Here is a 13,320-nt window from a genome sequence, read left to right on the forward strand (position 1 = left end):
TATTTTGTCCCTTCTCGCCTGCTGTAGTCGCTCCGTCACGTGACTTGTAGTGTATCCGGTTGTTGTCCGCTGCTATGTTGTTGTTTTCAAACACAAATAACGACAAGTAAATCATAATCGGCGCGTCGGAACTTCACGTAAGACCTGGTGGACCTGGCTCTTGGGTGTTGTCTGGTGCCCACCATGTCCAGCTGCGTGGCCTTCCACAGCCAGTTAACCTCCATCATGGAGATGCTGGCGAAGACAGCCGTGATGGAAGTCAGTAAGCTGTGGCAGGACGAGCTCGCCGTCCTGCAGGCTGAGCTGAGGCGGAGGGACGGGGAGGTCGAAGCCCTGCATGTGAAGCTCCGGCTGCTGGAGATCGAGAGGACCTCGAGAGCGAGTCCGCCGAGGAGGACTCGACCGAGCTCCGCATCAGTTCTGCGCCCAGGTGAGGAGCGATCGGGCTGCTGGTTTCAACTTCTGTTTTTTTTTTACACGTGGAGCGGATGAAATATCGCAATAGTGGTTTGCCAAACCTGAACTTAAAACGAATTTAGTGAAAGAAACCACTTCAAAACTCTGGCTTATGATGGACGATTTCACTTGTGTGGGATCAGACAAAAACTTTTAAAAACTTTTTGTTTTGAATGACTGAACTAATAACTCGATTGGCTGGTATGACGTGTGACGTCATCGTGATTCGATTAGATGGCCTTTATATGATGCATTGCCGATTAAAAAAACCTGCTTCTGTCAATCAGGAATCGATAGGGAGGAAGTCCTGGGTCCAGCCCAGTGTGCGGTAGATCTGCAGCGGCAGCAGCCATCTTCGCCACCAGCGCCCCCTACAGCAGAGAAGGAGCATCTCCTAGCAGATCAGTGTGAAACGGATGAGGAAGAGTTGATCTTGAAGCTGGAGGATGACGACGACGACGACGACGTCCAGATCATGGAGACGGTGGAGATCGTGCAGCCCGTTGGAACGACAGAGGAGCCGCAGCGACGCGTGTGGCCCCGATCAGCGACAGACAATGACGACTTGTTCGAACCGAAGCAGATGTCTCAAAATATTGACTCGCAAATCAGTCTCATCCAAAATGCCTTGAATCTTGTTAGCGGCTCGGTAGAGAGGTCGTCGCCGGACCGGCTCAATAAGGAAGGCAAACACGGATGCTCCCCGCCGTCGCCACGACAACGCATCAACAGTCCACCAAACCAGCTCCACGACCCACTGGGAGTCGTGCTGCTCCGGAACTGCCCAGAGTTTGACCCGAGTGTGGCCAGCGCCCGGGTCAGGGAGAAGTGGTTCATCTGTCCCATCTGTGGCAAGAGCTTCGACCGCTTCAGCCACCTGGAGATCCACCACCGCATCCACACCGGCGAGAAGCCCTACTCCTGCAACGTGTGCGGGAAGTGCTTCTCTCAGAGGAGCAACCTGCGCACGCACCAGCGGATTCACAAGGCGCTCTACGTGCACAACTCCCAGACCACCTGATGGCTGAGCAACCCCTGTACACCTGTCGCTAGCTCGTCCTTCTAGAATAAAGCCTTTATCAATGAAAACTACTCCTGAAACGTTTCCTCAAAAGTGGAATGTTTGGTTCCTCCCTGAGATTCAAACCAAAGCGTTTCCTCAATTTCATTTTCTGAGACTCGAAATGGAACCATGGCTCAGTCAAGGTTGAGATTTAAGGTCTCTGGTGAAAAACATTTTATTAACAGAAACACTTAGAAAAGTGATAATATTTGTAACAGAAAAGTGAATCGCTTATCATACAACAACACAAAAACATTTCATGACTCAAGCTTCTTTGGACAAAAAGTATGTTTCATAAGAGTTATTAGGTATTACTTTTGCTGTACAAAAATCAAGTTGCTTATGATCAATGAAATATAAAATTTGTAATAGCTTCCTGCAGGTTCCATCAGAGCATCAACAAAAGGAACCAGCTTCATGGACTTCATGGTTCTGACCTGGCAGGGGCCCGCTCCTCAGCAGCAGGTGGCGCTCACCACCCTGTCCTGTGCAAACAAGTTTGGTCGGGTCACCATCCCAGTCTCGGTTGCCATACCAACGAGCCAGCTCTTTGGTGTCCAGTCCTGGTGGTGGACTAACTGGGTCTTCAGCTTTCACCGGCGAGTGGATCAGCCGAACAGACGTGACAACACAGAAACAAAGAGGGTGCTGCCCGCCAGTGGACGCGCTCCAGGTCAGATGACCTGGCTCTGGGGCTGCAGCAGGATGGCTTTGGAGTGAGGCAGCGGCCGCAGGAGGCCGTTGCTGTAGTAGAAGTGGTTGGTCAGCGCCTCGGAGAGCTGGTAGACGCTGTTGCTGTCGTCCGGTCCCTCGGGAGGAGGGGGCGCCGGGAGGACCCAGTCCCCTTCAGATGGGGAGTCTCCGCCTCCGACTAGCTCCTGCTTCGGGTTTCGGGCACCGATGCTGTTGTCAGGCTGGACCTTGAGGGGAACCAGGGATGAAGGGAGACCTGAGTCCTGGTGGACAACAAGAGACACGTTTCACTCAGCTCTCCACCAGTCAGACTCTCTCCATCCACCAGAGAAACATCCTCTCAGTCCGAGTCGCTGACACACATTTGCACCGCGTGCTGCTCACCAGCGACATGTTGCTGCTCTTCACGTACGACTCCACCCTTCTCCTGCGTTCCGCGTCCAAGTCGGCGACCCTCAGCGACTCCCTGCCGTTGCCCCAGACCACCGGGCGGCCCAGCTCGTCCACATCCACCACGTCTGCGTGGCCCCACCTCCCGCCCAGGGTGGACTGGCTGCCCTTGTAGATGGGCCGCTCCTGCTGCGACAACGGGAATGAGAACAGCCTCGCACAGACTTCAAATATTCCTACGAATGTGAACGCAACACTCTTATTGAACAGAGGGTGGAAATGCTGCATACAGTTTGGGCATTTTTAAATACTTTTATGATCATAAAGTATCACTCAGTCACTCATAAATTTAATGTAGCTTTTCTTCTTCCTGGTAAAATCTCCTAACTCAGTCAGAGCAGTTTAAAGTATAAATATTAACTGACCATAGATATCTGGCTATTCTTGATCCGGCTGTCGACCCGCAGCATGCCATAGTCCTCCGCCTGCAGGAGAGTCAGCAGTGAGGGAAAGTTGGAGCAAACCAGCTGTGTGACTGGCACTCAGCAGCAGCTGACCATTGTCCGCAGACAAGACTGTGTGTGTGTGTGTGTGTGTGTGTGTGTGTACCTCTGATCTGGGATCGGAGCTCACAGAGTTGAGTCTCCGCAGCGAAGCTTGTCGGGAGAAACTGTTAATTTCAATCCTGGGAGGGAAGAAAGAGCAGAGTGACGCATCGCTGGAGGATCTTTGTTGTTGTTTCCACATTTTAAAGTACATTTTAAAAATATATATGAACAACAAACTCACTAAATAATTTCATTCTTTACTTGGATTATAAGTCTCTTATATAAAAGCCAACAAAACACCAACTACTGCAGCATGACGGTGACCAACTACAGTATATTATTGACAACAATCCTCCGGAGAAGGTTCTCTGCTCACGTCTTCTCGTTGAGCTCCTGCTCCAGCCGCTTGTTCTTGCGTCGGTGGTGTCGGTTGACCAGCAGCAGGATCATGATCAGGACCATGACCGCGGCTCCGGCCAGCGATCCGAAGACGATCAGGTACAGATTCTCCGCTGAGATCAAAATCCCCCGAGACTTAGCTGGAGACAAGAGGAGATGCAACTTCAGTCGGTGTTTGTTTCGCCACGAGGGGGCAGCCGAGTCTAACTCTCAGTCTGATCATAACAACTGTAATAACTGATTATACATTAATTCCAGTAGCATTTTTGGAGCCGACTGACTCTTTCATGACAGAGCAACCCTTGCAATATGCATTAAAGTCTGACACAGATTGCTTGCGATGGGTTCACGAATGAAGGGCACCAAAATCAGATGTTAATTTTGGCACTATAAATTGTGGGTTAATGTTCGCCTAAAAAGGCTGGATTAAAACTTCACATGAATTATTGCAACACAGATAAACATTATCTTACCAGTGACACATATGTTTATGACGTTTTTGGGATTAGATTCCGTGTTTGTTTGGGAGATTAAGGCTTGTTTACAACTCCGATTTTTTTTATTTCCAACAGTGAAAATGACAGATTAATTCTAGTTTGTTGCATAGATTACGAATGACAAACCAGCATCTAGCAATTCACAATAAAACTCGATTATTCTGGACGTGTGAAGCAGATAATCTCATCATGAATATAATCTCATCATTCAGCGGCTGATGATGTCTTTTACGTCAGCGATAGTTTCGAGAGAAGCTGAAACCCTGGACTCACCCGCCACGGTCAGGAGGAACTCCGTCTTGCTGACTCCCACTGCGTTCACGGCCACACACTGGTAGACGCCGCTGTCGTTGAGGTACAGGCCTCGCCCAAACTTCAGCCTCCCCCCAGATGCCGTCACCCCCTCAGGCAGGTCTCCCCCGCTCCTGCATGGGATCACGTGACCACATCACCAGTGACATCACAGAGGAGCTGGCGTGCGACTGGCTGTTGACTCATCTCACACCAAACATAAACGTCAAACATCAACAGACGCCTGGAAGTTTGTCTTGTGCAGGAGACTTCGGTTGGAATCTATTTAACACATTTGACTTTGTTTTCTTTTAAAGAGTGAAAGAAACTGTGTTCCATTTCTCTTTTTATTTCCTGTTTATGAAGTTGTTTACTTGTAATTATTGTTAAAATCTTCACTTAAAATGTATTGACCCAGTCATTACCTCATTTACAGTAACAGTGAAACCTAAACGTCTGCACTGGCAGGAGGTTTGTGCGTTTGCATGTGTGAGCCGGACACACAACATCGTTTTGTGAAAACCGACACTCACCGCTGAAACTCATTGCGACGCCCTCAGACTCAATAGAGGAACTCAAGCGTTCATTAGCACCTGAACAGAACCAGTCGGGCCTCAGTCCGGCCTCAACACAAACCTCCAGTTCCTCACCAGAGCTCACCAGAGTTTCTGCTGCGTCCTCAGAGAGGAGTCATGTTGCTCCAGACTGCTTCTCCCCCCCAAAAAAGTGAGGCTGGGTCAGGTTCCCCGTCCCAGGACCCCACCTAGCTCCGCTCGCCGGCTCTTTAGTATCACAGATCGCAATCTGACATGAGGAGGAGCTCCACGCAGACGAGAAACCCAGTGGCCCAGATTAGCATCTCACCTGGTCTATCAACATTTGCATCAGAAACAAGGTGTTGCATGCAAATACAGATTATTCAATTAAACTGAAAGGATTCACAAAGTACTGATTGAAAAGATGTTTTTCTCATCTATTTCTTTTTCTTTAGGTTGAGTTTTTCCATAAAAAATGCAATATATCTTTTTTAAAGAGTATTCAGTATTTTCAGTGTGTAGTTTGTTTTATTTTTAGTATTTTATTTTTTGTTTTTATTATTTATTTTAATAAATAGAGTTAACTAACCCAAATTATTTTATATTAAATCTAATTAAATTTTTTTATATATTAAAATTAAATTCAGTCAGGTAAGTGCATCTTACTAATTTAAAATTCTTGTATTTATATTTTCTTTTATTTATATTTCATTCCATTTCTTTCCACTGTGACACAAAACAATGGAAAATGATCTGTAATTTTGTGGTTTGGTTATTATGAAATATGTTCGTGCTATTCATTATTCAGTTTTATATTCTTTGAATTTGTATTCTTCCCTTGTATCCAGGTATTTAAAAACATGGAGAAGAGTCACCTTTTTTCTGCCATAATACATAACGCACTTGTGACTCACTGAGCTGGTTTCCTCTCCTGATTGTGTTTACACTGCCGAGATTGAATCCAGATCGACTCCAAATCAAATATTTCTCTCTCAGCAGTCGACGTTCAGCACGGAGTCTCGTCTCTCATTAGAGTTCAGACTCGGTGATTTCACAGCTTCACACTGATACTTAGAGTCGCCCGCTGTCATTAAGAGATCAGCGCTGGTCTCCCGCTCTTCCTCCTCACCCTCCCTCCCTCCCTCCCACGCTTCTCTGACCTAACCATCGACGCAGCATATGCATTCTGCATCACTGGCTGGGAGTGAAGTAGTAGTAGTACTTGTGTTTGTGACAATATGCTCCTCCTGTAGGAGGCAATAGTTGTAGCAAAAAACAGTAGCAGTAGCAAGTCGGGAGGAGAAGTATAGTTAAAGCAGTGCTTGAACTAGAAGAATGTACAGTGAGGAGTCAAGAAAGCTAAAGTAGTAGTCTCTGTAGTGCATCTAGTAGGTAAAATTAACTACACTAAGTTGGAAGCAGTAGCCACAGTAAGAGAAGCAGTATTTTCCACAGTAGTTTGTGTGGCTAAATTGTAGAATTTGCAGTAGTTGCAGAACAAACAGTAGAACTAGTAGTGCTAAAGGAGTAAGAGTAGTTGGAGGCAAAAGAAGTACAGGAGTCGTTGCTAGTTAGAGAATCGAGTATAGCAGTAGTACTGGGACTAGTAGTAGTACAAATAGTACGGACAGGACTAAAGAAGATTAGTAGTATCTGCAGTAGAAGACAAAATACAGTGTACTTTTACAAGTTATAGTTGTTATTTAAAACAAGTCTAGTAGTCGCAGTAGTACTGGACGTAGTATTTGTAGAAATATTACTTTTGCAGAAAGCAACCAGTGTAGTAGCAGTAGTACTGGCCGTAATACTTGCAGAAATATTACTTTTGTGTACTTTTAGTACTAGCACAGTAGTTATTGTAGTATTACAGGGTGAGCGAGTAGTATATGAATAAGTCTGATACTGTTACTGTTTTCATCTTCACACTCTGACGGAGGAGCCACAGGGGAACGTACCAGGTCCAGGTGATGTTGTCAGCAGCAGGGTTTCCTCCGCCGACGCAGGTCAGCTCCAGGTCCTGCAGCCCCACGTAGAGGTCGTCGAACTTAGAGGTGATGCTGGCGTCAGGAGGGTCTGAGCGGGGAACACAGGTGAGTCACGGGGCGTCACCCCAGAAACCCTCAGCTCAACTCACAGTGAACCTCCAGAGTGTTCTTGAGCCGCATGGGCTGCTCCAGGCCGGGGTGCCACACCAGACAGTCCAGCCGCTTCCCGTTCATGCTCCTCAGCGGGTGCAGCAGGAAGTAGGTGGACGCCGAGCCCTCGTCGCCCTCGCGCTCATCCACCCGACCCGTGAGGTCCGTGTCCCAGGTAAGGCGGGGCCGAGGGTGGCCGGCGGCCCGACAGGCTGCGGCCAGCCGGAACGACTGCCCCTCCACCATAACTTCGGGATACACGGAGGAGAGCGGCAGCTCTGCGGGGAGAGGAAACTTATCTTCCTGCACCTGAACACGCCTCCTCAGAAGGAATCGATCACTGAGGCGCGACAAGTCACCCGTCATGTCAGAGAGGTGCCTGCCATGACGTGACTCACGCTCACTTCCATCATGACTGAGAGCATCTTCAGACGTCCGGGTAAAACCACATTTCATAATACAAAACAAGTGAGAGTTCATCTGCCAAATTTGAACTCCAATGACTGTGGAGCTCAGAACCAGAACATCCAGTCAGGAGGAGTCTGTTTTTAGAGCAGTGTTGACGTGATGGAATATTCAATTGGCTCCTTTGAACTACATAATAAGCAGGCAGGAAACACTAATGGCCCGAGGGCCATTTAGGTCCATTAAGCCTTCAACTCCGGCCCACATTAAACCACTAGCTTGTCTTGGGCGTTACACATGCCACCATGAGGAGGCGCAAGCACCACACCTACACTCATATTCCCAGTGGTGTCAGAAGTGGAATGGCGATCGAAGCTACGATAGACCATGCTGAACGTGAGTCGTTCAAGACGGGCTAAAGTGCTAGCCGTGTCAAGGTGAGAGCAGCGGAAACGTCACGCGCTGTATTTCTACATAAATACATTTGTGTATGGTTTTTCTTCGGCGACTGGTTGGACTTGATCCTGAGTCACGGGTCACGACCAGCCGGCACTCACACACATATAAACACACAGGCGGCGTCGAGACTCCCTGCCAGTGTTTCTAGTATTAATGACGGTGGCGTAAACAGGTAGTTAGCATTAGCGGGGATAACCCCGGCTGGATTAAGGGACAAAGAGCAGAGCAGAAGCAGCAGGAACTAAAGTTCAGCAGGAAAAAACAACAACCCTGCAAACATGTCTGAATCAAAAGAAATATGGGCAGAAAACCATTTTCACACGAGCTCAGGTGAATTGATGGGCAATAGTTTCTGCCCCGGAGGGGTTCTGTTACTGGCTCTGATGTTCAGGCCGGCTCGGCTTCGCCAGCGTGTCGGGACACGAAACACTGTCAGCTGACGAGAGAGAGTGACAGCCGGAGAAGTGTGTTTAGGTCTGGAAGCATCTGAAGCTTCAGTGAGTCATCTGTGCTGCTCTCTCGTCTCCAGAGCTGAGCCAAGAGGCAACCAAAATTCAAATCCTGGGGCGGAGGGACTTTTTGATTGTCAATAAGCTTTGCTTAAAAAAAGTCTTAGTCGATTTTTTATTACTAATAGAGGACTTATAAGTAATATTTCAATTTATTCAAGCTTCATTCAACTGCTTACATTAACGTTTTCTGCCATTTTTTTTTATTTTGTCATGATGTCTGTGAATATTTCGCATTTTAGGATTGGAGAATTGCTTATATTCATATGTACATATTGCATATATTATACTGTACAGCGCACTGAAATATAAGCCCCACCCACTAAATTTAAGAAGGAAAATTGTATATTATTCATCCATAAGCCGCGCTAGTCTATAAGCCGCGGGTGCTGTCTGCCCTGTAGAAAGGTCAGTAAAAATGCATGAGGATCACTGCTGAACGAGTTTTGAAAACGGGCTCCAGCATAGAGACTCATGAAGCAAACTAGGCAACGTTCTGAACTTGAACCACCAACTCCTCACATCTTTTATTGACATTATAGCGCTCAAAATGCGCTGTTTTTGCCTGTGTCCCGAGTTCAGACACCACAGCAGGTCTCAGCTGCTGCTTCTCCTCTTCGCTCCTCCAGGAGATCGGCTCTGTGGGCGGAGTTGCGGACACGCGGGCTAAAACAGTACATTTTGAGCACTTTAAGGTCAATAAAACGCCTGTGATTTCATATTTTGCCAGCATGACGCTCTCCAGTCTGTAAAAATCCATATATTAGCTGCGTCATCGTAGCCACGGGGTTCAGGCCTCGAGAGAAAGTAGCCGCTTATAGTCCGGAAATTATGGTAATTATTTTCAACAACACCTTTTTTTCCCCCGCACATTGTTTTTGGACTACAGTCGACTTCTCAGCTAAATATATTTTTCTGACATAAAACTGCTATACATAACTTTTGAGTCTGCGTTTGAGCCGGCTGAAGTATATGTGAAAGTGAAGCAAGCGTGTGCTCCACCCTTCTTATCTCTGTTGGCTCATTTCCCAGCTTAAGTGGCTATTAAAACAGGTGAATGGCCATAACTCTTGGCTTCTTTCAACACAACTCAGCACCACCCGATGTTCTTCATGAGGCGCCGTCACTTCACCCGGCGACCCAAGCAGGAAGCAAGGAGACTTACTCCAGACGGTCAGAGTGATTTTCCTCTCGAAGTTTCCCAAGGGGTAGGTGGCAATGTGGCAGGTGTAGACGCCCTCGTCGGACTGCCTGGTGATGGGAATGAGCAGGGCTGAGTTGTCCATGGGGTCCTTGGACTCCATCTTCACTCGGTTGGAGTACTGCCCAAACGCTGTAGACACAAGCAGTCGGGTGTCACAAAGATGCGTCACTGAACAGGTCTTCTGAGTCCATCATGAGTCCTGTCGAAGAGTCTCACCTGTGTGGCCATCTACGAAGTGCACCGTAATGATATGATCTTTGGTTCCGTTCTTGAGCAGTTTTGACCAGGTGACCTGCACCACCTTCTCATGGCTCTCCGCCTGGTAGTAGCAGGGCAGTCGGGTGGGAGCGTCGGCCATGGAGAGCAGCGACGAGCGGGGTCCGGAAGGTTCGATGAACTTGGCCGTCACGCTTACGGCTGCGCGGGAGACATAAAATGTATTACGTTTGGTGTTAAGACAGAGGGAGCGAGAAGAAAGTGAGGAAAAGAAGACGAGGAATGGAGAGGAGAGGAAAAGGAAGAAGCAGGAGGGGGGAAAAGGACAGATCTAAACCAGGAAAGACAGCAGAAGGAGGAAGGAGGAGAAAGAAGAATGACGCAGAGCAAAACAAGAAAGTGTCAATGAAAAAGTGGAGAGAAAAGCGAGCAAATTAGGTAATAAAGCTCGATAAGGTTTGAAGAATCATAGGTAACAAAGGATGGAGAAAAAAGATGAAAGGAAAGAAGGTTGTCAAGAAAAACAAATGGAGAAAAGAGGATGAAATGAAGACAATACATAGACTGGAGGATGAGGAAAGACAGGATGATGAACATCAATAGAGGAAATGAGTCAGAAAAAAGAATCACATTTAGAAGGGATGAAGAAAAGAATGCTGAAATAGAAAGACACAAAGAAGGTGAAGCAACAAGGAGGTGGACAATGTCAGAATAAAGCTTCAAAAGCACAAAAGAGGCAGAAGTGAAACAAGAAATAAGGTAAGAAAGACGGGAAGTAATAAAGACAAAGGATTGAGGAGAAAAAGAAAAGACTTTAGATGAAAGAAGAAAGAGAAAGGAGCAGAAATAAGGAGAGAAACAGTCAAGTAGAAAAAGATGATGTATAAAGGGAAGAAAGACAAGAAGGAAAAAGTGTCCCCAAAAGAGGGAAAGAAATTCAGACAAACACTTTCCCACACTTGCACTTTGGTTTGTGGACTAAATCAATTGGTGGTTACTGATCCACCAAGTCCAAGTCACAGGCTCACGTGGGACTCCGGCTGATAGAGCAGGACAAAAGAGCCTCACAGAGGGGACGAGTCCCCGACCCCAGCTGTCACACTTCACCTTCATCTGGGAGACAAAGTGAATCCCCTGCGACCCGATTCTGTCCAGGAGACGGGGCGACTTGTTTTACAGCCGAGTTATTAATCGCAGCGGGAAAGTGAGTGGGCCAACACTGGGTCATCCGTCGAGTCAAGTGTGGTCCAAATGGCCAAAACACTGACTTCTACAGGGATGAGGTTCAGCTCCTCCTTTTCCTTTCACTCAGAGACACACAGGAAGTAGAACCACAGCTAAAGCATGGCGTGAAACTGGAGTCTGCCGTTCACGTCTGTGGGACTCATCAGAAGGAAATCACTGAGAACGTTCTGATCTGTGGAGAGGAAGAATGTGCCGGAGCCACATTCTGTCCGCGCCGTGTCGGCCTCCACTCCTGCAGGGACAAACATGTCGCAGAAGTATGTTGACATCCTGACGCTCACGCCCACGTGTCGCGCAACTCACCCCAAAATTATCCATCTGTGACAAAGAGCTGTTTTCAGATGGGATTTCCTTATTTCAATACACATCACAACCACAGCTTTCGTGGTTATTAACAAGCAAGTACCGAAAATGTTTTACGTCCTAGCACCACTAGAGCTTGATGCAGGTCACATGACCACACCACATCGCATGTCATGTTATGGTTCATTTCAAGATTAAAACTTTATATTTTGTTGGGACCAAAAACATATTCCCTTTAAAATATTTCATAGAAACAACATGACCGACAACACCACCAAGACACACAGTCCTCAACACAATACAAACTTGCACGAGGACACGAAAGTCTCCTGAAGAATCCTGCATCAGCCTTCAGTGACACACACACACACACTGACACTACAACCCATGCATCAACACACTAAAACACCCATGCAATGTCTTCAGCAAAGGCATGCGTCAATAGAGGAAATCATTCAAATATGAGTCATAATTTCGACTTTCATGAGGAAACTTTGTTGACCAGAACGAAACTCTCACATTAGCATATCGGCCACATTAGCATGTCTGAGCACAAGGATGAAAACTCACTACTTTTTCATCATTCAAGTCTACATTTTGGACCCTTCTGCACATTATTGTGGACAGTTTGTTTTATTTTCGTTATTTTTGGTGTCTTATCTACAATGTTGGCGTTGTTCTTTAATGCCTTTTATGTTAGTAAGGTGCCTTTTATGTTGCCATGACAAGCAAGAATGTCCCACTTGTGGCAAGATTAAAGGCAATTTAATCAAATCTCATCTAAATAATTACAAAACGAATGCAACGAACTACATATTACTAAAAGAAAAAAATAGACATTTTACTCATCTTCCACCCAGACAAAGCAGTACTTTCTCACGTCTCTAAACCAAAATTAAAATTCCAGAAAGAGCAAAGAGAAAAAGAGAATAAAGGCGGTTTAAAAATGAAGGCTCCAAAGAATAGAAATAAGAATTGGGGGCATTAAGGGACTGGAAAGACTCGTGGAGTTACAGCGGTGATTATTTTAAACACTATTTTCAGCAGGGAATATTGTTTACAGTCTGAACCCGGCAAGGCGGAACAACAAGACACAACACGAGGAAAGAAGCTACACGCGGGGTGCTTAAACAGAACTGAAATATTTTAACATATATTGACTGAGTAATGATGAATAATAAAGTGTCAATATTATTAGAATGCAAACCCTAGTGCGTACATTTAGCTGACAAAATACAAAGTTTGCAAAGGTTTTAGCTCCGTTTTGGCTGGATTAATAAATATTCAGGACGAGAGGATTTAATATTTTATGAACGTTTATACATACATACAACATACGTCAATCATAAGCAGTATGTATTTGCGGAGGACTGAGATATGACAACATCTGACCGACGCCGGTTTTCACGCTACATTGTATTTGAACGCTCATAAACTAAAAGTCTGAACTCGTGGAACTGCACAGTGCACAACTCACCGAACACGACCAGGCGCACCACGTCCCAGCGTCCGTTCAACATCTTCCAAGTCCAAAGTGGCCCAGACGTGAATCAGGATTCGACCTTATTTCCGCTTGTGAGTCGCGGCGCGGACAGAGGCGACAGGTGAGACAGGTGTTTCCACAAATGTCACTGGTGTCGGAGCAGCAGGAACGAGCTCGCGCCGGAGGAGTGAACCGGTAACTTCACCGCTACCTGCTGGACTGCGGCGGTCCCGCAGGTCGCTCGCCTTTATAGCACCAGCTCTTTGTGTCATCATCTGAAATCGAACCTTTGCTCTTCCTTTCTTCGAACGTCCTTTGATGAGTTGCTGTCACACTAAATTCTATGACATTGATCATTATTTCCTTTGTATTTTTGCTTGGTCATTCAGCCGCTTTGAACGTTCTTTACTTGTTATGATCGTCTTAAATGTTCTTAAATTTCAATTATTTTTATTTTATCTTTCCTTTTATTTTGGGTTTATTGATTA

General features: G+C 46.4%; 2 protein-coding genes across 4 annotated transcripts; one reads left to right on the forward strand and one right to left on the reverse strand.

The window, feature by feature from the left end:
- The first annotated feature begins 39 nt into the window (after nt 1–39).
- LOC128769924 (putative zinc finger and SCAN domain-containing protein 5D) lies at nt 40–1,545 on the forward strand. Its single transcript, XM_053884012.1, has 2 exons — nt 40–430; nt 744–1,545. The coding sequence occupies exons 1-2, from the start codon at nt 184–186 to the stop codon at nt 1,475–1,477; spliced, it is 981 nt and encodes a 326-aa protein (XP_053739987.1). The 5' UTR covers nt 40–183; the 3' UTR covers nt 1,478–1,545.
- Nucleotides 1,546–1,663: 118 nt separating this feature from the next.
- Nucleotides 1,664–13,043, reverse strand: nectin4b (nectin cell adhesion molecule 4b). Of its 3 annotated transcripts, none has more exons than XM_053884010.1 (11): nt 12,827–13,043; nt 9,802–10,002; nt 9,547–9,714; nt 7,008–7,286; nt 6,829–6,946; nt 4,320–4,471; nt 3,527–3,689; nt 3,212–3,287; nt 3,028–3,087; nt 2,597–2,788; nt 1,664–2,475 (listed from the first exon to the last, which is right to left on the reverse strand). In XM_053884010.1, exons 1-11 carry the CDS (start codon nt 12,867–12,869, stop codon nt 2,194–2,196), a joined length of 1,734 nt encoding a protein of 577 aa, XP_053739985.1. In that variant the 5' UTR covers nt 12,870–13,043; the 3' UTR covers nt 1,664–2,193. The 3 variants fall into 3 exon arrangements, with proteins under 3 accessions (XP_053739985.1, XP_053739986.1, XP_053739984.1); XM_053884011.1 differs by having other exon boundaries at nt 1,664–2,439; nt 2,597–2,791; XM_053884009.1 differs by having other exon boundaries at nt 2,597–2,791.
- Between the last annotated feature and the right edge of the window lie 277 nt (nt 13,044–13,320).

Source organism: Synchiropus splendidus, chromosome 13 (assembly GCF_027744825.2).
Source record: "Synchiropus splendidus isolate RoL2022-P1 chromosome 13, RoL_Sspl_1.0, whole genome shotgun sequence".
In the NCBI taxonomy this organism is placed as follows: domain Eukaryota; kingdom Metazoa; phylum Chordata; class Actinopteri; order Syngnathiformes; family Callionymidae; genus Synchiropus; species Synchiropus splendidus.

What these genes read in the sequence shown, in the direction of transcription:
- nectin4b (XM_053884009.1), bottom strand. Translation starts at nt 12,869, where the DNA reads ATGTTGAACGGACGCTGGGACGTGGTGCGCCTGGTCGTGTTCG. An exon ending in GGTGCGCCTGGTCGTGTTCG is followed by an intron (nt 10,003 to 12,826) that starts GTGAGTTGTGCA and finishes TCTCCCGCGCAG; the next exon opens with CCGTAAGCGTGACGGCCAAG. An exon ending in GAACACTCTGGAGGTTCACT is followed by an intron (nt 6,947 to 7,007) that starts GTGAGTTGAGCT and finishes TTCCCCGCTCAG; the next exon opens with ACCCTCCTGACGCCAGCATC.
- LOC128769924 (XM_053884012.1), top strand. Translation starts at nt 184, where the DNA reads ATGTCCAGCTGCGTGGCCTTCCACAGCCAGTTAACCTCCATCATGGAG. An exon ending in CGCATCAGTTCTGCGCCCAG is followed by an intron (nt 431 to 743) that starts GTGAGGAGCGAT and finishes TCTGTCAATCAG; the next exon opens with GAATCGATAGGGAGGAAGTC.